The 26705-nt window shown below is 40.2% G+C and overlaps 1 protein-coding gene across 2 annotated transcripts in view; it reads left to right on the top strand.

Annotated features, from left to right (window-relative positions):
* The window catches only part of LOC121343397 (myocardial zonula adherens protein), a 50448-nt gene extending 24089 nt beyond the window's left edge, over positions 1-26359 (top strand). Inside the window, exons 8-15 of one of the 2 annotated variants that reach the window (XM_041418535.1) lie at positions 47-175; positions 1908-1993; positions 4134-4239; positions 14711-14794; positions 15214-15314; positions 23696-24391; positions 24996-25218; positions 25986-26359. In XM_041418535.1, coding sequence (XP_041274469.1) covers positions 47-175; positions 1908-1993; positions 4134-4239; positions 14711-14794; positions 15214-15314; positions 23696-24391; positions 24996-25218; positions 25986-26123 — 1563 coding nt within the window. In that variant the 3' untranslated portion in view covers positions 26124-26359. Of the gene's footprint in view, positions 1-46; positions 176-1907; positions 1994-4133; positions 4240-14710; positions 14795-15213; positions 15315-16926; positions 19818-23695; positions 24392-24995; positions 25219-25985 lie in introns of those variants that run through there. The other variant, XM_041418534.1, reaches the window with a different exon arrangement.
* Positions 26360-26705: the final 346 nt, after the last annotated feature.

The raw sequence follows: 26705 nt of genomic DNA, 5'->3' as shown, positions 1-26705 counted from the left end.
TTAATACGTTAGATGCTAATGTGACTGTAAATGTTCTTGTTTGTAGGAGGAAACAAATCGGCTTCTGAAGGCTATTGAAGAGGCAAATAAGAAGATGCAGGTTACAGAAACAAGCATACAGGAGAAGGACCAGAGAATTGGTGAGCTGGACCGGCTGATTGAACGCATGGAAGAGGTAGGAGAGGTGACTGCTGCCTCAACAGGAACTGCACCAAGTGCATGGAGGAAATTTCAGTTGTTGTTCTGCTGCTCAGCTCCCTGCTCAGTGACATACCATTGCTGTTTGCATCTTCGTTACTGTATTTATATCAGTAAATGCACCTGGACTGCCAGAGAGACCCTGTGATGAGGTGGTGGTTCTCTTTTCCTGATGGTCCTTACAGGGCAGCATTTATTTAGGAAATGAACCATTATTTTAAAGAGAGAATTTAAAAACCATTCAGTGTCTCTTCAGTGTGCAAGGTGTCTTAAGCCTAATCAAGTAATAATCATAAGTGACCCAGAGTCTCTTCTAAATGTTGCTATGGCAGGTCCATAAAGCACAGAGCTTTGTCTGGGGATGGATAAGAAGCTAATCCTGGCCCTGTAGGGTCTCCATCAAAGGGAGGGCAGGGACAGGTGACATCAGACTGGGGGGCTACCCAGCCAGGAAGACTGAAAGGATGAGGCCCTTTACAGGCAATGGGAGCAGCCTCTTGTTCACAAGCCCTGGTCCTCATGGGGATTTTCAACCACCCTGACATCATTTGGAGGGACAACACAGCAGAGCATAAGCAATCCAGGTTTCTGGAATGTGTTGATGATAACTTTAGTCTCCAGTTGAGGAGAGGTTCTGGATCTTGTTCTCACCAACAAGGAGGAGCTGCTGGGGAATGTGAAGCTCAAGGGCAGCCTTGGCTGCAGTGACTACGAAATGGTCTTGGGTGTACTTTGGCATTTCTCATTTCATTCAATAGCAGGCATCTCATCTTTAAAGATTCATGCCTCATTGTCTCAAATACAGGAGCAGACTGTTGTAGCCAGTGGAGGGAGTACAATCTTCTGCTCTTTCAAATGAAGTGGTTTTTTTCACCAATTTCACTTTATTGTAGTACATATTTCATATCAGTATCTACTGAGAAATACGTTTTTACAAGCCAGTCTTGTTGGCTTGACTGGTTAGTCTAATGTGCATTGAGTGCCTTTTGTCTAATGCTTGCAATCCATTAGTAGAATTAATGATTATACTGAGAAATTACTCAACCTAATAATATGCCTCTCTAGTGGCTCCATTAACTCAATCTGGGCTTCAGCCTACAACTTTTAAGTATTATGCAGTGAATGTAGGATTGCAGTACAGTTCACATTAGTTCTTTAATCTGCTCTTATCTGGCTCACACTCACCCAGTGAGACTGAATGCCTCTTAAATTCCCATCAAGGTGGATAACACACTTACACTTCTCTGTTGTTTGACTCAGACCTTAAATCCTCACAGATCTTCACAAGCACTGTGCTGGTGGGCACTTAAAAATAAACAGGAATACTCTGGGGGAAGAAAATGCAGCAGTATCTTTTATCTAAGCCTTGGATTTGGGAGTTCTTTTTGGAGTGATAATGTGGACAATTTGACTTTATGTAGTTAAAGATTTTGATGACTCATCTTTTTATTGAAAAAAATCCAGTTTCAAGTACAGCTGCATATCTTCATATAGGAAATTGAAAACTGAACTAGTTTCCATGCATAGCTGGGAAATTGATTTTATTATTATGTATTCTGTCCTCCTTGGCTATAGGAAATGCATGAATTTTGTTTAATCAGTTTCTATTTTAATTTCACAAATGATGTTTTGAATTGCAATGAAATATGCTTTGTGAAGCCTTCACATTTTGATAGATGGAGAACTGAAGGATAACTTTTCTTGTTTAGGAACGTCACCAGTTGCAAAAACAACTTGAATTAAATGAACTACAAATATCTGGAGCAAAATCTGAAAACAACTCTGACAGTGAAAGGTGAGATATGATTTGCCTGTGGAACTTCTACTATTGCTAGGAAACTTGAAGGGTTTCTTTGCTTTTGTAGACATCTGAATTTTGCTTTTTCTAACTTTAAAACTGCAGTCTGGTAGGGATTGTCCATCTGAATGTAGGCTTATTGATATGTAAAATATCAAGACAATTATTTTTTGCAAGAATGACCACCTTCATGCATCTTTTCTGAAAAGTTGTTTGCAAATGTGTGGAGTCCATTTTAGGTGGAACAAGCTATGACATATCTGTGGCTTGCATTTTCCTTAAACCTGCATTCCCATATTCAGAAGAGTATGATCCTGACTATGAATACTTTCACTAGCTAAACTCAAAGATGTATATGACACTGTTTCAGCGGGTAAAGATGAATTATAGCCAGAGACTGAATAATAGTACTTGAAAACTACTTATGGTTCTGTGGCACCCAGAAATTAAGTTTTAAGGTTTTGGGCTTCCTGCTGTTCTTTGGGAAACATAAACATGAAAGGAGATCCCTGCTGAGAGTTTCTCAGTGCCTTGTATTGATCTGTGACCAGCTTCTCTGGTTTCAGAGCAAGAATGGCTTTTCACAGCAGCCTGTTAAAATAATAACTTCAAGGGAACAGATGTCGCTCGCATACAACATAGAATATGGAGATGAAAGATAATTGCTGTTTTCCTTTACCTCTGAATAACACAGACACTTCTTGCTTCAATGAATTCTTTTCACTGTGAAAAGTTATGCTGCAGTAAAAGGGTAAAGGCAGTGTTCAGGCAGAATTTGTGCAATGCAAGCGAGCTCACAGTTGCAATCTATGCCATGCAAGCGATGAATCTGTGTTCAGATGATGCTGGTTTATTCTTAAGTTGTCTTTACCTGTCTGTACCTTTTCAGACACTCAAGCTCCACCTTAGGAAGGATGTCTGTTCCATTTCTCCATTGCTATCAATGCTTAAGATCCTGAATCTTCCAATGAGACACAAAATATGTGCTACAATTGCAATTAAAATATAAATTAAAGTTTTATGAGACGTTAATACACACAACTGAAAAACTTGCAGCAATGCTTTGAATTTTTTGAGTCCTTGTCAAAGAGCTGCAGTTACATTTCTGCAGAGTACTTCACTGTTAATAGAGACTGTTTTGGAGGGAAACAGCATACAATTCAGTCATTCACTGGAATCATGTCTTACAGTTTGCCATCTGCTGCTTTGTCTTAGAATCGTTTTTCTATTTGCAGCTTTAACAGGTTTTTTTCTGCTGTGCACAGACCAAGATGAAAAAAGCCTTTTTGTTTTTGATTCCCCTCCTCCCATTCTCAAATTCTGTCCAGTCCTGAACCTAGGAGTACAGCAGTTTATTTTGTAAGCAAGAAATTGCTTTCTTTGACAAATTTTAAGAATTGGACATTCAGATAAAAATGGAGACTCCCATGGCCAAAGAGACAAAAACTTATGGAGAAGCTTCACTCTGGCTTCCTTGCATATTCTACAGCTGCTTTTCTGACAAGCTGCCAAACCAGCTTGAGGCAGAAGTTCTGTGGGAGTTCACTTTCTGTATTAAACAGATTTGAAGAAATGCAGAATCTATCCGAAGAGTTGTATGCACAAATGTAAACCATTCATAGCATTCCTGCTGACTGCTGAGGAGTTAATACTATTCCAGTTAGCATTCTGCTGCTGTTGGCAGCTCTGCCAAATTCTTGACTCAAGGCTCCCCTGCAGTAAGACAGCTTTGAAAGCAGACCTGCTTCCTGGCTTCTGTTTAGCACATATTTTCAAAAGATTTGCAGGTAGTAATAAGTCAGGCTAAATGTGTCTCTCTGAAGCTAAAGATCTAGTTGTCTAAAAGCCTTTCACTAAAGGAAAACACATCTTGAGATGAGTTTTGTCACACTGTTTAATTGTCAGCACTTCAGGCTCTGAGTAACCATGTCAGTATGCAAGACAAAGGTGAGATAACTTGGGTGGAGACTGCCACTTGGACTAAGATCACATTAAAATGTACTTTGGACAATTTGACATCTGTCAGTGCAATTTGACTTGCCTGTCCTGATTTATGGGGGATTGTGGGGGTTGTTCTTGTTCTGCTTATACTGCATATCTCCCCACTTACAGGCTTGATCTTTGCCTGTTTTGCCAGGTCACAGCATTTGGAGGAGGTAGCAGCCAGCTTGAGAGAGCGGATCAAGCATCTGGATGACATGGTCCACTGCCAGCAGAAGAAAGTCAAGCATATGGTTGAGGAGGTGAGATGTAGTAAAACAACTCAGAGTGTTTGGGGAGCACTGATTCTTTTAGTACATAACCCAAAGAGAACTGTGTTCTTTGTGTAGTTGCCTTATGCCACCTTTGTTACAGTGGAAGTTGAGTTAAGCATCTGGAGCCAGTGAAGCAGAAAGAGTAGATGAAAGCAGTTTAGTGCAGTGGCTGTGGGTTATATACTGTGATCTTTAGGCTGACACTAGTTCTGTACCCCTTCATGGGTGTTCAGGAAATGCAACACAACTTCCAGCTCAATTTGAACCGTTCAGAGGGTACCTCTGATATGATGCAGTCTAGTCATTAATGGTCTCCTTCCTGTACAGAATTGGAAGCCAAAAGCTGACCTTTATTGCTTTGTTCTTCTGGTTTTGGGAGATTTTGCTTAGGTTTGTTTGTTTGTTTGTTTAGTATGATTCCTCACAGAAATAGGTGAGCAAGTACAGGTTTTCACTGCTCATCTCTTCTTACCCTGGTCTGGGGACATTGTCTTAGCTGCTGCCATTTCCTGTAAAATTGTAAGTGGAATTTTGCTGGATAGATGCTTTAGGTTACAGGCTACCTATGTGTCAGGAAACTGTTCTGTGGTCAGAAGGCTGCAATTGCAAACATTTCTGTTTGTCCAAGTGGGAAGCATAACATGGAAAATAGATAAATTTAAATTGGAGCTTTACAAAGCTGACAGCTCTGTTAGATGAGCCTCCTACTGCACAGAGGATGGGTGTTTATGAGATACCTTTTATTTGTATCTGGACATCATACACTCAAAGATATCAAATGTTTAGAAACCACTCAAATCTAAGGCATTCCTTCTGTATTCACAATGTGCTATTACAGGATTTCTGATTAGGCATGGAGATGTTCCATTTTTGCCAAGTTTGTATTTATGTATGCTTTGTTTTATAAGATTCTGATGCAGCCCTTCTGTATGATCAGATGTGTGATGCTAGTGTCTTTTACACAGAGGGATTAAAGTTCTTCTGTTGTGTCAGGCATATCAAGTCTTGAGGTTTTGGTTTTAGTTTAGTTCACCATTGTCACTGTTTTTAAACATCCGAGCTGGTCTAAAACAGAACTTAGAGTCTTCATGCCATGATATTTTAATAAAGAAAATTTCTCCAGTCCAATAATCCAATCCATCTAATTAATGGATTATGGGAACAATTATTGAATCTGCTTTGTATCTCTGTATGCCAGAGTTTTTTCTGAAGGATTTTTGATACATGTGGCACCCTGAATGAATCTAGCAATACATGCGGATGGTGGCCTAAATTTTGCCCTTTATTACTAAATATATTTTAAACTTCTGGTTGTAACTTGACCTCTAGTGGGCTGCATTGGTATAACAAGTCCTTTCAGCTCTGTTTTGTTTTGGAATAAAACCACATATAAAGCTTGAACCAATTATTATGATTTCATTAATATTAGATTTAATGGGTGAGTTTAGCTTGCTAATTGCTTGTAATGTATCTCTGCTGGTGCCTTCATATACACAGAAAGCCCTCCTAGACCATCTGGTTATCCTATTTAACGAGTGTTAGGTGACCAAGTCACTATTCATTGTCAAACATGTCTGCTTCTAACTGCTGTCTGACTGCCTGCTTTTCAGATTCAGTTAAACCTCTATCAGTCTCGACTGCCACCTAGCCATAGGGTAGATATTTGTGCTCTTTCCTTTAGTCTCTGTGTGGTTTAATTTTTATTTTAATTCAGCTTCCTTCTGCACTAACATCTGTGTAGCTACATCTATATTTTCACTAGTGAGCTAGGTAAAGGCTCCTGTACCAGAGTTTTGATCAGGTCCGGTGATACCAAATACATCAGGCATTCAATGTTTTTAATTTTTATTTTAATTCAGCTTCCTTCTGCACTAACATCTGTGTAGCTACATCTATATTTTCACTAGTGAGCTAGGTTCCTGTACCAGAGGTTTGATCAGGTCAGGTGATACCAAACACATCAGGCATTCAATGTCTGGGGCTTTGTTTCTTAATTTTGTGCTATTTGTTGCTTGTGTTTGTACTGTGTTTGAGAAAATATACATAATAGAGTTGGCATGCCCTGTTTTAAACTAGACTCTTAATTAAAGGCCTAAAAATAGCAGTTTTAATAATGTAGAGAAGAGTAGCTCTTCACCATGGGGCAAGAGAACAAACATTGCAGATAAGTATGTCCTCAACTATCCAAGCATGTGGTGCTTTTCATGATTTTGTGCTTTTCTCTACATAATATTCAATAAGTATTTTTTGGCTCATTTTAAGCAAACACTTGCTAACTATGCCATAGAAGCTGAAAAGTTGGCAACAAAAATATTGAAAAGGAATGCTATCTGAAGAGCCTGTTCTGAAGTTAGGTTGAAAACTAGTGAGCAGCAGCACTAAAAATATATCTGCTAGAGCAAATAGGGAAGATTGCACTACTATTTAAGTCCCGGAAGACGTGTTCATCAGGGTATATTTAAACACACATCCTCCCTGCACTAAATTTAACTGATTGCAGAATGTAATGGCAAGGAATGTCAAGAAAAGTGTAATGAAAACCTGCCCTGTTACTCATTGTTGCAGTATTTTCATGGCTGGTATCTGTAAAGTAACATGCCATCTTAGGGTTTATGAGGGTATTGTAATGACATTAATAACTTGCATAATTTAAATAATTGTGAAAGAATAACCAAATAATTCAAAAGCTAGAAATCTTGCTTTCTGAATCACTTAGCTTCTCTGTGGCAGTCAATTGGGTGAGAACATGCTAACCTGGGAAATTCAGTAGAGAAGTGGAAGGAAAGTAAGAAGTTAAAATTATCAGCAGTGCTTATGTTTGAAGCAGGTCTACTGTATGAGCTGGTAGGTGAGAAAGCCTAAACTTGCTTGACTACAGAATGAGCTTTGTTTACTATGAATCTTCATATATTGGACAGAGATCTGAAGTATAAATAAGGGCTTTACTCTTCCAGTGTAAATTGCAACGAGTTTATGCAGTTACCATCTCCAATTCAGAGAAACTGGAGAAATGAACATCACTGCAAAGGGATGCTGAACAAACAAGATATACTGCTTCAGACTCATATGGAGAACTGTTAAAATTGGACAAGCACTGAGATGAATCTCCTGGCTGAAAAAAATCACAAAATTCCCTGTTCCTGGGAAAGATGACGGATCATTTACAAATCACAGATGTAGGGCATTCTGTAAAAAACCAGCAAGCAGCCAGGAGGAGGTGAAAGAGAAGCTTTAGAATGGAGTTTGGTGATGCAGCAGGCAACTCTTAACACCTCTAGTGTTATTTTGATGGCATTTAAAAATGTGTTAGCAGGTGGTGGTCCTAACTTAGGCATGAAAGGGGATGCTGCCAGAGAAGCATCAGATGTAGCAGGCCATGGAGAAAAACAGTATTAACACCTTGCTCTTCACAGATCTCATCATGTTGGTAGTGAATGCAATGATTATGTGATCTAGAGAATTGAGCCCAGGCAGAGGAGGACACTCACAATTCAGTGTGCTTATACTCCTTAGCAAAAAAAAAAAAAAAAGAAAAAAGAAAAAAAATGCTTCTATTTTTTTTCCTCTGAAAAGAAATCCTTCCATCTCAGGCATTAATAGAACCTTTTTCAACTTGATCTAATCAAACCAGTCATAAATTAAATAGAAGCATAGAAAATCACTTTCAGAAGGAAAACAAATGGGATAAATAAAATGGAAATTTTCTGGAGATGGTGACCTTCAACACCTCTGTGTGTTAGCTCTCATGCACACACATTTTTCATCCTCATAGGGATTCTTTTCTGTGAGAGCAAAAATTGCTGCTCATTAGTGCACCAGCTGAGCAGAAAGTTATCCTGCATAGTCTTAAGCCTCATGTTCTCATTAGAGAGAGATTGCAGATGATTTATGGCTGACAGATTTATTCCTGTGCTGAACTTGTTTGTTAAACAAATCTATTTGTTCACAGCTTAGTGTAGTATGTTTTAAATGCAGTGCTGGCAGCTAAAAGTGCAGGACTTGCATTTGGCAGGTGTTTAGAAACCCAGCCCTTTTCTCATACTATTTGTACATCACAGGCTTTCAAAAAACAAATGAGGAGAGACAGATGGCAGAGTGGGTCACCCAAGGCTCAGATTTTTTAGCCCTTGCCTTTGTAACTGTCTTAAAGTATGGCTGGGTAGAGCTAAGGCAATCCACGAAAAAAGACAGTTTGATGAGAGGAAGAATTTGCAGGGAGACTCACAGGTGGAAGGCAGAGGCACACAAACTTCAGGCACTTCCACTAAGGAGTTTCCCCTGCAGAGATGGGACTGGGCAGGCAGATGCAGGCACAGAGGCACCACGGGAGGGCATGGGAAGTGCTACCACACTGTTCCCTTCAGGGCTGAAATTGCTCTTGCTCGGTGAGAGAGGTAAAAGCTTCTCTTCTGAGTATCTATCTGATGGGTCAATCAGTTCATCCTGCCTGTGCCACTGTAGGAAACGAGACTTTCATGTAAGATAAATGAAATACAAAATATAGATTTTAAATTAGCAATATAATTATTTTGTGGCTTGAGCTCAGTTTCAAACCTGGAGAGATTTAGGAGAGGTTTAGTTTTGAGATTTATGCAACTAACTTTGAAATGGATTGCAATTTCATTGCACAGTAAGCTTATTTTATATGTAATGTTGTCTCATTGTTGAGAAGCAGGAGAGGGAAGGAAATTAGCATTTACATTTTGTAAGCAAGGCAAGGGGGTTGATGCAGATAGAGGAAGCTGTTCTGAAGGGATCTGAAGAAAAAAAGAATATTTGATTTCATGCCAAGAAATTATCTACAGAACTTGGATTTCACATGAAATTCCCCTAACTACTGAATTGAACTGTCTCTAGGTCATGGCCCATGAGCTGTTCTCCAGCTTTAGTCTCAGATTCCTTGGATAATAAATGGTGACCAGACACCAGGGAGAAGCTGTCTCCTGTTCTGTCGGGGAAGATACTTGCATGCAAGGACAAAGTGCTAATGAGCAAATGATATCCCAAATACAGAAGATACTTTGTATTGCACAAATGGGGTATAAAAAGAAGAAATTTTTCAAAAAAGACTTAAACATCTGAAAACATCTGTATCAAGACACTTCAACTTCAGATACAGAGCAAAATTTCCCTCTTTTAATACGGAAGAACAGTTTCAAGGTCATGTAAAAGAAGCCACACAGAATCACAGAGGAGAAGATGGAAGTACCAACAACAGATGCCAAACTTTTATTAACCAAAATCTGCATTGTATAGTACCTACCATGAAAATGAAACAACAACAGAAATGCAGAAGAAATGTAGAAAGAGAAACCCAGCTTGGGAGCTTGGAGGAAGAAGATAAAGGACAGAACATGAATAACTTCCCACAGCCTCCTCCCCCCCTCCCTAGTACAAGTGTTTGGCATTCCTCAGTGGACTTGAGCAAGCAGTACATTGCTTATCTGTTGGCAGAAGTAGAATCACTGCTGGTGTTTGGTGAGAGGGTTTATATATGCACAACATCAGCACTTTCAGCTGGGAATTGCCAGGCCAAGTAATAAATTAGAAACTTGCCCATTACTAAGGTAATGCTTAACGAGGTGGGTTGATGTGCACACAACGAGCCAATGTCTGTAACTCATTAGGACATGTCAGCCCCTGCTTTAGCAATACATGGACATCAACCATTGGATAATGTGTTCATAGAGCTCATTCATTTAGGAAGGTCTCTATCCTGGTGCATTAACCTAAATCAGTCAGTTGTTATTCTTCTGTAAATGCAATTTGAGGTTTAAAATACAAAAAGTACAAGTTTAAGTGGATAAGTTGTTAACGGGATTTAAGGAGGATTAAAAGGCAGAGGTGCTCACTCCTATTCACTGCATTATGCTCCCTAAAAAAGTTTCAACTCTTGTCTAGCCTCTCATAAATACCAGTCAAGGTCCAGTGAAATACAGGACCGAGAAAAATCCTGTTCTCCTTGTACAGCAATTACCTCTGCGAGCTCAGGCTGATGTTGCGATGTCTTGTCTGTCTTGTTTTGTGCATGCTGTGTAGCATCTGTTTGTCCTGTGCAGTCATATTTCTGACTAATTTGTTCGTGTCTCTGTATTGGTGTTACAGATGCCCAGTCCATTAATGGTTGATGAATAAGGAAAATATAGGTATACTTGAATAATATGATACTTATATATATTAAAACTATGTTCTGATAAATATTTTAAACTAATGGATAATAGTGTTAAGTGGTAAATGGTGACTGAGTTTACCTAATTGCTGGATCTGTTCCAATCCAGGAGATCACTGTATAGTTTAATGCCTCCAAATCTGTGTCTGAGTTACATAGAATAAAATAGTTTCCTATTTCAGGCTTTTTTTAAAAAAGGCTCTACATTTAAATACAATTTTAGTTTTCTCTCAAGATGCTTTTCCCTTCTGCTTTAATAGCTTTGTAATACTGTTGACTTTTCATTCTAATACCATTAGTCACATATCCAGCATTTCTCTACAGACTCTTCCTTTTAGGTCTTGCAGTTCTCCAATTCTTGTCTTGGCTGTTCTTCTTAGGTATTCTGTCCATGAGATCAGTTTAATGCTGTTGACTCTTTCATCTCACTTTCCATCTTAGGGAAGTAAAGTTTAGTATTTACACAGCCCATTCAAGTACAGTGACAATTGTTTCGTATTTGGAGAATCTATAAAGTGCAAAAGTGAGAAAGAAAGAGATCTTCATCGATGGGATGGACAAGAAGAATTTAATTTTCTGGGACATGCAGCAAGATAAAATGACAGTCTGAAGATTGAGGCAGTTTGAGAAATGACCTCAAGTTTTCTGAAGGAGGCAAAAGCATAGGGGTGGTGACAGCAGTAGGGCAGAAACAAGGATGAGAGATCTTAAAAAGAAGTCAGTGACCATATTAATGCTGAGTCAGTGGATAAATTCAGGATGATTCACATTCCACGTTTGACCTTATGTGCTGATTCAGATCATTAGAAATTGCAGTGCGTGTGTGAAATGCAAGCTGCACACCCAGCACCACTGGCAGGGAACTTCATGGATCGTGCCAGGATGGGGAGAGATCCGGTGTCCTTTCTCTGCCCGGCAGGGAAGTGCCAGGGATTGAGGTGGGCTGGCTGAAGGGCTGAGAGCACGTCATGCCCCTCAGTTGCTGGCACACTAGATAAATTACAAACTGGAGCTTGGGCCTTGTAGCTTTCTTCTTCCCAGTTTTGGAATAGTCAGATGTCTCCCAGCTGGAGAAGGGAAAGCAGGAACGATGGATGCAGTGGGTTGGGGGAGGTAAGAGAGAACACAGTGGTAGGAAGAAGGGTGACTGTGTGGCCCAGGGTTGCTAAAGTCACATTATTACTGTTAGCAGAACTGTTTTGAAAGGAATGAATGGGTCATTAATGTAACTATTTCTGAGTAGGTTGCCAGTTTTGTTTGAGTGCTTAATGTAGACAGGAAGGTTATAGAAATACAGGTAGAAATGTGGAGTCTTAACAATGAAAGTTAGGTCAAGAATTAAGTGCTAGGGAAAGTCTGTCTGGACATTTCTGGAGAAGGTTGGCAGAGAGAGCCTGAAGTATGTACCTGAATAGTTCTTGTAGAAAATTATGAAGAAATCTGAGAGGGTAGTAGTGCAAAAGCCAGAGCCAGGTTTGGGAGCAAGTTGCTGAGTTCAGTGAACAGAAACTCCTGAAGTCTGCAGACACAGCAAGGATGAGGTGGATTATAGACCATGAGCATTGACCAAAGAAAAAATAGGAACATCTTGACGATAACTTTATCTTGAAGTCAGTCCAGAAATTACTTGTATACAAGAGTCATTCCATGGAATTTGAGAGTCTTTGGCTTGCACTGATTTGTTTCTGACCATTCTGACTAGACTGTTCTGGCCACCACTCAGGCCTGGAGTTGAGTATTGTGTTTGACCCATCTTGCTTCTCCTCTTCTCCTCCTTACCTTGTATTCAACCCAAAGTCAAAATCTATTGCTCTGACACCTGCTAGATAGTCTCTTGCTTTATGCAGCTTCTAGAAACAAAGAAATTCTCAAGATGTGGATTTGTGGGTTTTAAAATTTAATATAATAATATATTAATATATTAATATAATCTCTTAGAATTATTCCTGTTTTTCCTGGTTCCCTGTGACATACTCTCTCAAGGATTAATCAAATCAGGTTTTTTGTTCCTGGTGTTAAAGGCATAAGATGATGTGTACTCAAGTCCTTATCCAGTAAATAAACTTATTTTTATAGTAAATTACTGTGCTGGAATGTGTCATCTGTGTCAGGACACTTGTTTCAGCCCTTGGCCTGCAGTAGCTGCTGAGGCAGCTGTTTGACCATGCATCTGGGGGTGCAGAATTCCTGCTCCAATCTGAGCCTGCTTTCCTTCTGCAGTGGCCTCACAGGGTGCTCTGCCGTGTCCAGGGAGCAGGACTGCAGGACATTTTTCCTGGTGCTGAAACAGCCTCTCATTTTAGCACCTCAAATGCAGCCTCACTGCTGCATTTATTTCTCCTGAAGTGCATTTGGAATGTGTGGCTGTGTTGGAGCTCCTAATGTTTGAAGAGCCACCAACAGGTTCTATATAGGTTACACAATTCACAGCCCGGTCATTCTGTAAAGCCTGCATGGTCTAACCACACCCTTCTGCTGACTGCTGGACTGAGACACAGAGCTTGTGATGATATTCTGCATACTCACTGCAGAAAAGAAGGTGGATTTTAAAAATCTGGTGTAACTCTGGGGCAAAGGCATAGGTTTAAAGGGTTCTGACTGGTACTATGTAAATGTGTTACAGAGAGCCTGGAGGTACTGTTGTGTATGCTTCAGTCTGCTGCTCCCTAGAGCATCCTCACCAAAATACAAAATGTCTCTTTGGGGTTCAGTTCTGTGTTTGGGAAGGGGAGAAAGCTGTTTCTCAACGTCTTCCTTTTTGTATTCTCTGTTAGATTTTAAGGTGCCCATGCTCATCTTTGCCTTCAGACTGTTCTAATTGAAATAACTCAAAAACATCCATAGGGAGCTGTCTTTCTTTAGCCAATGTGAAAAATAAGCAGAACTTTAATTTTAACTTACACAAAATCTATTTGTACATGATACTGGTGAACATAATGGTTACTGTCAGTTTATTTAATGTCTTAGAATCTTTCTGCCATAGAATGAATATAAGTTAAGGTAAATGCCTGTGAAACACAAGAGTTGTCTTGCATTTGGACGAAAGATAGTCTGATCACTTATTTGGAAACAGAAATATTTTGTGTTTGATGTAAAACCAGGCTAGGCAGCTGATGGACTTGATTATTTTCAATAACAAGCAAGAATGGCTGTGTGTCAGTGTGATCACACAGCTGTGCTTGGCTTTGGGCTTCTTTGTGTGGCACTGATTATTGGTGTTAGTAATATTTCCTTATATGCATAGTGGGAGAATATTAATAGAAAAGATCCACTTGAAAGTCCTAAGAGAACAGTTTATCTTTTCTAAAGTGGAGTTTGTTGGCAGGACTGAAGCTATTGAACCAGGGAAGACATTAATTCAGTCACAGTATTAAACAAAGTTGTGATTAAATATGAAGATCGAGGTATGTTCTAAGATTCTCTGAAAATGCTACAAGCTTTGTGTTTCTGTCAGTTGAAAACTGAAATGATAATAGCTTTAGATTACATGGGTAGTTTTTACATGGACTTTAAAAGAGGAAAAAAAGGAACGATCTGATTGTGAGAAAGATGGATGATGATAGTACTCCAGTATTCTGTAACTGTTCAGCTGAAAACACTGTATGGTGTTTATGTTTTAGCCTTTCCAAGTAACAACTGATCATTGTGCCAGTGACATGTGATACCTGAAACTCATGGAGACTAAATTAAAGTTCAGTTGGTGTTACATATTTTCATTTTTCAGTTCAATATGTGGTATTTGTTTTGCTTCTTTTTTTCCCCACAGTTCTGTATGTTTTTGTTTAAATATTTTATAATTTCTAGCAGCAAATTTTTGGGAGAATATTGTTTTCATTATTGTGCCTTGAGTATTTTATCTTTCTCCTTTAGCAGGATGGAAATATTTATATTAATCATTGTTTCCAGATACGCTGAAAAATTTTACACTGGTGAAGGGTTTGTGTTTGTTCACAGCTTTGATTTTAATATACAGAGTTAAAAAGTGACTGGTGAGAATGCATGGAAAACTTGACCAAAGTATTCAGAAATGGTCATTCTTGCAATGACTGCCAGATAAAAATGAATGTGTTCTGAGTGTTCCTTGATTTCAGTTTAGCTGTTCTGCAAAACGAATTCACTTTAGTAAAAGTCCACTAAATTTGGTAGCTAATCCAGGGATTAAAGCAGGTTGTGAATACTTACAGGTATTCTGAACAATAATATTAAATACCTTTACTTCCTGTGATACCTAGGTCGTTTTCTTGCTTTCCCTATTCCCATCAGACCAAATGTCTTTGTTTTTCTTCATAGACTGAAATGCTAAGGAAGAAAGTAAAAGAAAAGGAATTATTTATAATACAGCTTTTAGACAAAATCTCTTTCTTAGAATGTGAGGTAAGGCATATTTTAAGTTTGCATGATTGTGATTATTTTATGAAACCAAATTAAATTTGAACCAATGTCATCCAGTGCTATCTGAATGTATAATTACTAAATGTATTTGCTGTTCTTCAAATGGAAATTAAACATATGACACCAGTCATACAGTCAGGAGTGTGTGTAATAAAGTCTCAATATTCACTCTAAGTTTCTTAACTTACAATTTTCTAATGGCTTTATAATGACTTAGACCAGAAGTTTCTGAATAAAACTGTTGGTTTAATTTATATTCTTTCCAGAAAAAAGGATTCCTTTATTTTATTGATACATACTTTTACACTGTTTCTTGTAGGGAGAGGGCAATGTGCAATTTTATTTCCTTGTTTAATTACCATAAATAAAATAAAGTTGTGATGAAAATTATTGTTTCCCAGAATAAAGAATTACAAGACAAACTGGACTACTTAATGGAAAACCAACAAAAGACCAATATAGAGACCAGAGATACTGGTGTAGAATGTGATCTTCCATACAGGTATTTATTTTCTCTGCTTGTTTGTAAGAAAATTCCTCATAATGTCCCTTATCAGTGCTGTATTAGTGACCCTCATTAGTGAACCATTTTGCTACTGAATTGTTTGAGTGGACTTGGAGTTTAAAAGAGCAGTTCACTCCTAGATGCATTTTACATCAGTCATTTATGATTTTTTTCCTTAAAGATGCAAACATACTGCAGACTCGTGGGGAGTAGTTATTGCCAGTAATGCAGTTTAAGTCGAGAAGTCAGAGAGGGGACTGTGAGGTGTGGCGAGTTGTGGTGCAGAGTGGCAGCTGGCAGCGCTGCAGACACGGGACAGCTCTGCCCAAGGCTGCTCAGCGCCCGCTTCGGGCACGCTTCACCTCTGTGCCAGGAGGTGTGACCGCTGGGAGAGCGGGGACACCACAGGGAGGGCAGCAGCACTTCTGGAGATCTCCTGGCCCGAGGTGGAGCATTGCCAGGTCAACAGGGCTGTGACATCTCCGGAATGCTGATGCTGCTCCGTGGTGCCAGGGGCTCTGCAGCCTGGCTTTGGGAAGCCCAGGTGTGGTGCCAGGGGCTCTGCAGCCTGGCTTTGGGAAGCCCGGGTGTGGTGCCAGGGGCTCTGCAGCCTGGCTTTGGAAAGCCCGGGTGTGGTGCCAGGGGCTCTGCAGCCTGGCTTTGGAAAGCCCAGGTGTGGTGCCAGGGGCTCTGCAGCCTGGCTTTGGAAAGCCCAGGTGTGGTGCCAGGGGCTCTGCAGCCTGGCTTTGGAAAGCTTGGCATAGTGCCTCCCCTTCTCCCCTGCTTTCCCTGCCCTGAGCCTGCAGCAGGGCACCTGGGAGCAGGGCTCTGCACTTGCACTTCAGCATTCCCCACAAGGCCCCACAGAGAAGGGCCAAACAGGAAACAAGCCAGTAAAATAGGGATGACCGCTTCACATTACTTTTATTACCAATAAGTAAACTTGTTCATTGCAACCGCTCTGCAAATTGAATTGTTTAGTTTGAAGGAATGTAAATTAGCATATGAAATCAGCAAGCAAACTAAAATTTCCTTCATAATTTAAAAATACACTCATTTTAGAGTTCAGCCTAGAGCATATTTTAATGGTATGTGTTTTGGAACCTTAAATACACTGTTTTTTCACTCAGGTTGTCAACAGAAACCTATCTTTGTTGCCCTCTCTCGGGCCCCTCCATATGTAAGCACAGCCCCTACTTATCTGATATTTTTCCTCTTTTTGAGATTTATCTCCATGAAGAAATGCACCTCTGTGCAGTTTAGATTTCATGAATTACACTTAATGATTAATTGTGTTCTTAAATGCAATACCGCTATCTTTTTTTTTGTAGCAGGACTCTTAATTCTAATAACTTTATTGCTGGGCATTCCACTGTGAGCACCAGCAAATGCTGGCCTGTAAACATATCAGTATCTGCCACGGTTTTTATCAAATACTCTTTGTGGCATTATAGAAAAGAAATATGGAACATACCAAATGCACTGATAAGTTTAATTTTAGCCTGTCAATATCAACACAAGGGTGCAAGTTCATTGCCATGGCATTACAGACCCAGCTGTGCGATACTCTGACCTTAACACTGTGAGCTTTCTCTTGTCTCCTGAACAGCACAAGCTCTGAGAACAGACCTCCTGAGAGTCCGAGGCCGGTGAGGACGTACACCCCATTCAAGAGAGTGCTGGAATTTAGCACAAGGAGCAGTACATCCTGAGAGCTCAGCTCATCCAGCTTCCTAAATACGAGCAGAACTTTGCGCCTTTGCAGCTTGGTTAGATAAGTTTTTATCAGTTTAGAGGAGAGCAGCAGCATGGAGTCTTGCTAAATTTATCCTGAAAGCAGCTCTTTGGTAACTTTATTCCTGAAGTTGCTACTGATGTTAACTGTGAGGGAGTAGGGAAGCAGCAGGCTGAGGGAAGCAGCAGTCAGGCAGTACTGCTTCTTTAGAAGCTGTTTAATGCAATGCATCATTTCAAATGCCTGTAAGGACTTGTATAGCTGTACAGTTGGGTTTTTTTTTTCTTCAGTTGTGTTGTAATTCTGTTTGAGTAATGAAGCTCTAATATATTCTGTTGTCAGTACTACTGGAGCAGCACCTGAAGCTGTGCTGGCAGAGGGAATTTGTGGGGAAGCTCTGAATCTGCCCAGACTGAGGGTGGCTCACACCTGTCCCAGAGACCTGGGGCAGTTGAGGGCTCTCTTCACCTGGAGCAGCTCTTTTGTACCTAGCACTCTTTGTCTGGGAGGGAGAGATGAACTGGGCTGTTTAAAACAGTTCTCTCAACACACGGCAAATGAATATTGTGTTTGTTACTCAAAACAGTAAGGGATAGAGCAGATTATAATGGAATTGGCTTTATTGGACTGAGGCACTGGTTTGCACTTCCTAGTCATGGGACACAGTGACCATGGGTGACACATTCAGTAGCAATTGTGTAGGAAAATCCCTGACAGTTTATTTATTTACTTTTCCATTCAAGGAAGGAGTTTTCATTAAACAAAAGTTTGCCTACTGCAACCTGCAGCAGTCCTTGCAATTCCAACAGCACCAGCAATCCTGAATCAGGATTTGAGGTTTTGAGTACTATTTTTTTTTTAATCCAAACCACTTAAAATCTTATCTTTGGCTTCAAAGTAGCAGCAGGAGTGACTGTATCTAGTACTGAACTAATTTAAATATATATATAGGGTATTATCTACATCTTCTTTTGATCTTCCACTCTTAGTGAATTTAAAATGAAGTAGGAATATATTATTTTAATTATGTTAACATGAATGAAGGACCTTTTTTTTTTTTTTCCTAATTACAGTACCTGCAACAGAAAACAAACAGCTTAGGTTCTGTATGATCAATATTGTTCTTGCATGCAGTGTCAATCCCAGGAGGTGCTCACCTTGCCACAGAGCTTCAGAAAGGGATTGCTTTTATCTCTAGCCTAATACAATTCAGTCCTGCCTATTCAAATCAAGTACACTTACTAAAGTTGTATTTAAAATAATAATGTTGATGTCATATTGAATGCACAAGATGAGTAATAACTGATTTCAGTGATGAGCTTTGTACCTGTGCAATCTTATCTCCATCTAGTGGCTGATAACAGCAAATATTTGGACAGTATCTGTTTTTGAAGAGAAAGACACTAAAACTAATCCCAACAGGTATATTAATGTCCATTAGGGATGCAACTTTAGGTCTTAGAGAATGCATTTTAGCATTTCTGTGCCCAAACTCTGTAATTCAGGACTTGAATTCTGAATCATGGCTTGTGAGAATTACTTTCAAACTCAAGATGAGTGGATGAAGGTGGTAGTTTTAGATAAAAGGAAATGCATGTTGTTGTAACAGACATTAACTGACAAGTTTAAAGAAGTGAAAATCCTTTACCCCTCTGATTTTGGCCAGAAGTCAGAAAACAACCTGATGACTGTGAGGTGCTCAATGAATAGTAGTAGAGGGCAGGGTAAGTATCAAAGTGCTGTTTTGACACAGACTCAAAGGAAGTTCATTCTACTTTTAATATACTCCTGAGGATCTCCTGAAAATGCTGCAAGGTATTTTTAACTCTGAGACTTGCAACATTACGATAATCTGCTCAAGACGTTACGAGGAATGCAGCAAGGCCTTAAGTTTTTACTGTAAAGGTGTTCTGTGTAAATTTTGTCTTTACTGTTTGATGAAATACAGTATTTTTTTCTAAACCAAAAAAGAACTGAAGTCAAAGCTGTATTTTGAGAGCATTTTGACATGCAGTGAGCTGGATGACTATCAATTGATGGGACTACTGATCTAAATTTGGTAACTGTGAAGAACAGGAGAGGAACTGTGTTTATATCATTGTGTTACATGAAAATGTAGAGCTTTCCACTCAAATGAGCAGTAATGTAAATTAGCATAGATAATAACAAACCTGACTGAAAAGACTGTAACATTTCTGTACAAATTTTCTCAATTTGAGACTAAGTTAATTAGTACTATCACATTAGAAACTAGTAAAATTTCTGCAAACAGCAATAAAAGCCATATAGGAAGGTCCCAGAAAGTACACTAAATGCAAGTCAATTGTATGACTGCGTTTGTGCCATGATAAGTATTCTTTTGTGATTTATTCCAGATACTCTGGAAAGTATTTTGGGATACACTTTTCATATATGCTGTACAAATAATGTATTACATTGTACGCTTTTAATACATCCGGTATGTAGGACATGAAAAGGATAAATTGCAATAAACACTGTACTTAAACTTGTTGTTCTGTTGTGTCAACATGAAACATGAACATGAGTCTTTTAGAAATAAACCTACCTTAAAATGTTGCAGACTCTTACTGTTCACAACCTTGTTTGTTCCAAACATGTGGGAATGGAAAGCGGCTCCTGCGGAGCCTCTATGCTCTCCTCGGTGTTTCCTTTGGCACACGGGCTCTTGAGAACAGGAAGGCACTCCCTGGCTAAAGGCTCTCAAAGCCAAGTCACAAAAGTAGATGAACTCTTTCATGAAATAAAAAAACTATTGACTTGCACAGGATAAAGAAAAACTGCGCAGCACAGCTCTTGGAAAAAAGCCCAACAGCTTCAGATCATGCAGATAACATCTGAATCCATCTGGGATGATGCTCTCCAGGCCTCAGCAGGATGAGACTGGGATGGTTGTGGCCCATCTTTATTTACAGTTTATATCCACCTCCTGATAATGGAGATTTATTTTTAAGACTTTAAAAATAAAGCAATCTACGTGTCAACTAAAGAAGAGGTTGTGCAAACACGATAATCACAGTGTCACAGGTTTGTAATGCTCACAGGAAGAATGGCAAGTTTTTAACTCAAATAATGCTTTCCTATTTATGTGTATTCAGCTCAGATTGCCAAGAAGCCCTGATAAAATCTTGTTGAAATGGGCAGTGCTTGGTGCTAAACCTACAGCATGGGATTCTGGCAGCTGGATACAGATGCTTTTCAGAGAGCTTGAAATATTTTACATCTAAAAACTTCTGCATATGGACAGATGAGAAGTAAGTTCTCTGTGCATGAAGTCTACAATTCTGCAGAGGAAATCCCTGCTCCACAGAATGGAAATGTACATGCTGAGAGCTTCATTCCAGCTTCATTCCACTTACATTTTACTTCATTCCTGTTCAGCCCCTGGGGCTATCTGCATATGTAAAAGAAGAAAAGTGCATGGGAAACCTGAGTTAAGGCCCTTCCAGCCCTGCCTCAAGCACAACATGGAAGGAGCACAAGAAAAGGACACAGGAGCCATTTACAGCTCAAGGTATGTGAATGTTTTCAAAAGAAAAAGGGACTTGGTGATTTAAAGAGAAAATACAAAGTGAACATCTGTGAGGTTACAATATTCTGTAAAGGCACGTGGTATGTAGGCAATGCAATGATCTGATGGTTGCTTCCCAGTATGTTTATAGGTAGAAAGACATACAGATTTGCTTTTAAAGTGTTTGGGGCTTTTTCCTTTTTTTTGAGAAATAAGGTTAAAAGGAAGAGTTGATTTTTTTAAGGAAAAGAAAATTTTACAAAGGATTTTAAAGGAAATTTTTATTTTAAGGAAAATCAAATTATTACAAAGGTGCATCATGCTGATAAGAAACGAGGTTTTTTTTCCTAAATGTCTAAATGAAATACAATTTATTCAATTAAATTCCAAATACTCATACCATTTTTTCTTATTTTGGGGGTGATTTACATTGTATGTGTAGTTTCTTCTCCTCCTCCTCAATATTCTGAGCAGAGAAACTGTAAAGGCAGTTCCCACTGCCCCCCCCTCCAAAAAAATCCCTAGTTTCTTTTGTCCTTTTCCAAATGAAAAGAAGTAGCATTTTATAAAGTTGAAGAAAGCAGAAAACAACAACTTTTCTTGTAGAAATAATACTAAATTACTAAATCTGTATTTCCTTCTTCAAGTTTTACCAAAGTTGATGCTGTCTCAGTTGCATAGTATCTAGACACTGCCCACCTTGTTCACAACCAAGAATGTTTTTCTTCCAGCACCTTCCAAATTTCAGCTACTTGTTCATCATTCTGGACTGTGGGTTACCTGTAAACAGAAAATGTTATTCCAAAATTTAACACTCATGAACTGTAAAGATGAACAATATTCCTTCCCAGTGAACTTGGACAAATACAGACTTAGCGAACAGTATTCCAAGTGAGGTACAAAATGATCAGATAGGATTCCCAGGGACTTGGTGATTTAAAGAGAAAATACAAAGTGAACATCTGTGAGGTTACAATATTCTGTAAAGGCACGTGGTATGTAGGCAATGCAATGATCTGATGGTTGCTTCCCAGTATGTTTATAGGTAGAAAGACATACAGATTTGCTTTTAAAGTGTTTGGGGCTTTTTCCTTTTTTTTGAGAAATAAGGTTAAAAGGAAGAGTTGATTTTTTTAAGGAAAAGAAAATTTTACAAAGGATTTTAAAGGAAATTTTTATTTTAAGGAAAATCAAATTATTACAAAGGTGCATCATGCTGATAAGAAACGAGTTTGTTTTTCTTTTTTTCCTAAATGAAATACAATTTATTCAATTAAATTCCAAATACTCATACCATTTTTTCTTGTTATTTTGGGGGTGATTTACATTGTATGTGTAGCTTGTTTCTTCTTCTCCTCTACCTCAATATTCCTGAGCAGAGAAGCCATGTTATTAACACTTTATTCTCTTCATTTTTTGCTCTACTTTTTTCTGTGTTTATGCGGTTTAGCACATAAATTGAATCCACTGTGAATTGCTTTTCTGTACATATCATAGAGCAGCTGAGCATTTTGTGAGAGCAGTGTTCTAATGCGATTGTTCCTTCTAGATTCTCCGTTCCCTGCTGCCAGGAGCGGTTTCCGTGCCGTGTCCCCCCCTCTTTCCTACTGCAGGATCAGGTGTCCCCACTCTCTCCTACTGCAGGATCAGGTGTCCCCCGCTCTTTCCTATTGCAGGATGAAGTGTTCCTTCTGCAAGACGCAGAAATGTGACATGGATGCGGGATTTAAACCTGTGCAACAGAGGCAGCAGTTCAAGGAACTTGTGTCCTGTAACTGCGGGGGATCTCCCGCTGAGAAAAACTCAGGGATTTCCCTGAACCTTAGGCAAAACTCCCCCAGGGCATTTCCCACTGATGATCCAGGTAGTGCGGAACAGACAAAAGATGTCGAAAAATTTAGATAGAATACCACACTGGTCTCCGGGGAGGGGGAAAAGTCAGAGTCTGCTGCAGTGCTGACCCCAAAAATTCCTAAAAGGTGTCGAATTGCTCTCCAACTGAAACGCACAGGCTTTCAGCGCTGCTCCGCCCGTGTCACACGTGCAAAGCAGGGCACAAGCCGCAGTTTCCCTCCCAGCTCTGGGCGCGGTTGTGGTGGGATGAAGGCGGGTCCCCAGCGCCGGGAGAGCGGCCCGCAGCCCGCAGCGCTCCCTCAGCGCCGTCCTTCGCGTTCCGAGCAAGTCGGACCCTGCCGCCGCGCCGTCACTTCCGGCAAGATGGCGGCCCGCGGGGCTGAGGCGGGGGCCCATGGCGGCGGCTCCGGGGCTGCGCGGGCGGGCGCTGCCCGAGCTCCGCGAGATGCTGAGGCGGCAGGAGCGGCTGCTGGCCGACCGGTGAGGGCAGCCGGAGCGCGGGCGCCGAGCAGCGGGCCGGGCTTCCCGCCGACTTCGCCCGTCCCCTTGCAGGCGGCAGAGGACGAAGCGCCCGCTGCCGTTCAGCGCCTGCGGGGCCGGGAGGGCGCGGGTAGCCCCGGGCTGCAGCGGCTGGGGATGCGGGCAGCGCTCAGGCTGTACATGTCCGTGTGGCTCTGCTGCCCGCGGGCACAGGGATGGACTCCTGTCCTGTGAGAGAGGCTGAGAATTGGGATTGTTCAGCCTGGAAAGGGGAAGGCTTTGCGGTAACCCAATTGCGGCCTTCCAGAACCGGAGGGGAGCTTACAGGAACGATGGGCAAAACGATTTGCGGGAGTATGGAAGGAGTTCAAATGAAAGAGAGTAGGTTTAGATTAGATACAGGAGGAAGAAGAGATTCCCGGTGAGGCGCTGGGACAGGAGCCGTGGCTGCCCCGTCCCTGCAGGTGTTCAGGGCTGTGCGGGGCCCTCAGCAGCCTGGCCTGGTGGAAGTGCCCCTGCCCGTGGCACGGGCTGGAACGAGATGATTTCTCAGGTCCCTTCCCACCCAACCCATTTCATGGCTCGTGTGTTTCACTGACAGCACGTAGGTAGTGCTGTGCTGTGAGTGCTTTGCATCTTGCCTTGTTTCAGAAGTTTACTCTGTAAATAAGCTGATGTTGCAATGTGAAAACTGCCCCATTAGCTATTCTAATAAAACTTCTGTATCTCAGGTTGAAATAGCATTGTTTATAATAATTTTTGTTTGTTTGTTTGTTCTAGGAAGTTCATTGCTAGGCTTCCAGATAAGGGTAAGAAGATCTCTGATTTTGCTGAAAAGCTGAAGCTTGCCATTTTCCAAGAAGAAGAAGTAGCCAGGACAGCTGAGCTGTTATCTGCTGTCAGGTTGGAGTTCCAGGCAAAACAAGAGGAGATTAATACAAGCAAACAGGAAGCTGTCCTAACTGAGGACACAGTGGACAGTGCAGATTCCTCGGTCATTAATGAAAACTCTAACATTAAGGACATTTCTGACACTTCTGCTGAAAGGCAGGAGGCAGAATGTGTTGAAGAAGATGCCACAAATACAGCTTTGGAAAATCAAAGTACTCAGAGGAAAAATCATAAAGCAAAGACTGTTGCAAAGGATGTGAATCATTTTTGTGAAGATGTCTCCAAGTCAGCCACAAGCAATCACCTGAACAATGATCAGCAAGTGTCCCAGAGCAGTACTGAGGGTGGGACAGAAAGTACAGCTGCTTTGGACAATAGTAAAGAAGCCTTGGTTGATGCCTTTCAAAGAGTTACAATTGCAGATGGGGAAAACGGTGAAAAAATATTGGAAAAAGAGCAGGATGTGGCAAAACACAAGGGCAATGTATTTGGAAGGCAGCATCCCAAGACACCACATTATATTGAGGTTCTAGAGGCCAGAGCCAAGAATCCAGTCATAAAAAGACCCAAATTTAAAACAAACGCGTGAGTACTGATCTTTTGTGTGTGCATAAAATTGAAAATAGTACAGAACAAGCATAATGGCTTTATTTTCTAGTGATGATTAAAGAGATTTAAAGTCTCATGACACTCAAGGTTCATATGTTGGCTCTGTAGCTTTAAATGCCACAGAATCTCAGTACTGAGCAGGTTCCTTTCTACCCATCTGAAACAATTGTCATGAATCTTCACAGAATTTCAGAGCTTAAGGTGCAAAACTACTCAACAGTTGGTAGAACTTTTGGATCAGTTCTAGAACATGTAGAACTATAATAGCTGGAAGTGTTTTGCTTTTTCTGCACTTTTAGGAAAATTACAGTCTACGTTGTCTGTTCTGGTAGCAGTAACAGTTTGTACCAGTCTGCTAATAAATCAGCAAACCAGTTTGGTTCATTGTCAGGAGCAACTTTTCTGTCTCTCTGCAGAGAAGTAGTTCTGTTTTCTCTGAGTGCTGTTTGCTTCTTATTTGTCTGTGTTTTCATAGCACTTCAGATTTATTTTCAGCTCTTAAAAGTAGGTTTTGAAACTGGAGTTGTTCAGCCTTGTGATGCAGATTTGGATCACAACACAGGTGTTTTATGCCTTCTAGGCTATCAGGAGAGCAGAGTGGGTCATCTCATGGTTCCTCATCCAGTCGATCTCCCGGGGGATTTGGCTCTCCAGTTCCTCCAGAAGAGAGAAGACTCAGAAATAAGAAACATTTGGATGACATCACAGCAGCTCGACTGCCACCACTTCACCACTCCCCTGCCAAGCTGTTATCCATAGAGGAATCCATAGCAATTCAGATACAGCAAAAAGAAGCTTACGAGGTATGAATGTGCAATTTGCTCTGAAAATTGTATAACCAGGATCACTCCCAAAACAGAAAAGAAAAAGGGATCTTTTCATAAAGGTGAATTGAGATGGGCAGACTTTGAGGAAAGGCACTTGTCTTGTATTTGGTTCTTTTCATGATATAATTAAAGAAGGCATGAATGCTCTCTGAAAGTGTTAGTCCTACATGAAACAAAATCTTTGTGTGTTAATGTGCTGACCTGATTGCACTCACTTCACCTCTGACTAGAAATTTAAATGTACACCTTCCCTATTAATGATGAGAGCTTTTGTGCCTTGCATAAATGAAGGCCTAGCAGTATTTGTTATTCTTGAAATATGCAAGTGTCTGCATTTGCCTTTATTTATGCTGTGTCTGAAGAATCCAGGTTCTGAGGTTCTAAATTCTGTTATAATGGATTTTGACTTTGCAGGCAGTGTCAGGCTAATGTTTAAATTAGACACTATTGTAGGAGTGTTCTTTTAAAACTGACATTACTATATCACAGGTGGGGGCTGCCACTTGGAGAATTTCAACTCTTATTAACAAAAGTCAAATATTAATAGCATAGTTATCTATAAGTGTGAAAAGAAACTTAAAATTTCTTTGCTAGTTGCTAAAACTTTTAATTAAGCCCACTTTGGAATTACTACTACTACTACGATTATTATTATTATTAAGGGTATATTTTAGTACATTAGTTTATTCATGAGAATGACAAATGAACACTTTCTAACCTGTGTCCTTTTTTTTCTGACATAGGAAATGCAAGCCAAGCTTGCAGCACAGAAGCTTGCAGAGAGACTGAATATAAAAATGCTCAGGTTTGAACCAGAGGGGGAGGCCTCAATGCAGTACAGAGAAGTGAGAGATGAAGATTATTTTTCAGCAGAAGACTGAATGTATGAAGTCTGTGGATGAGCTGTGTAACTGATCTTTATGCAGTATTTCTTAAAACCCAAACCTGAATATTGAATGCTTCATCTAGTCAGTTTTTTCTTAAAATTTTCACATGACAGCTCCAGGAAGGGTTCAGTGCAGAGTTGCAGGCTAGGATGGGTCAGCTATAAGAGCAAGTTTCTTCCGTGCAGAAATGTGATTGCAAAGGGCTTTGGCACAAAACCACAAAACATGTTCATAAGAGGTGCCTGTGAACTGCTGACATGTATGAAAGCTCTTGTCTTCTATAAATGTGAGCTACTTCTTTTACCTATTTATTATTACCTTTCATGGTATGGTGAAAATACCTGCCCAGAGAGTTACAGTAAGTGTCTGATCTTTAGGCTGGAACCACATGAGAACTTATTTCTCTGCTTGCACCTTAAAATAACACTTACTGCCCTTAAGTTGTAAACAGCTAAGAATTTAAAGTTATTTTGTAACTCAAATTCTGTTTGGGCTTTAAGGGACTCTGCTGTTTGGTTTTTGTTTATTATGGCAAAGCACATCAAGAGATCAAGTTCATCTGAAGACTTTACTATT

This window comes from Onychostruthus taczanowskii, unplaced genomic scaffold (assembly GCF_017590055.1).
Source record: "Onychostruthus taczanowskii isolate IOZ18803 unplaced genomic scaffold, ASM1759005v1 scaffold6, whole genome shotgun sequence".
Classification (NCBI taxonomy): Eukaryota; Metazoa; Chordata; class Aves; order Passeriformes; family Passeridae; genus Onychostruthus; species Onychostruthus taczanowskii.
This window is presented reverse-complemented; position numbering and strand designations above follow the sequence as displayed.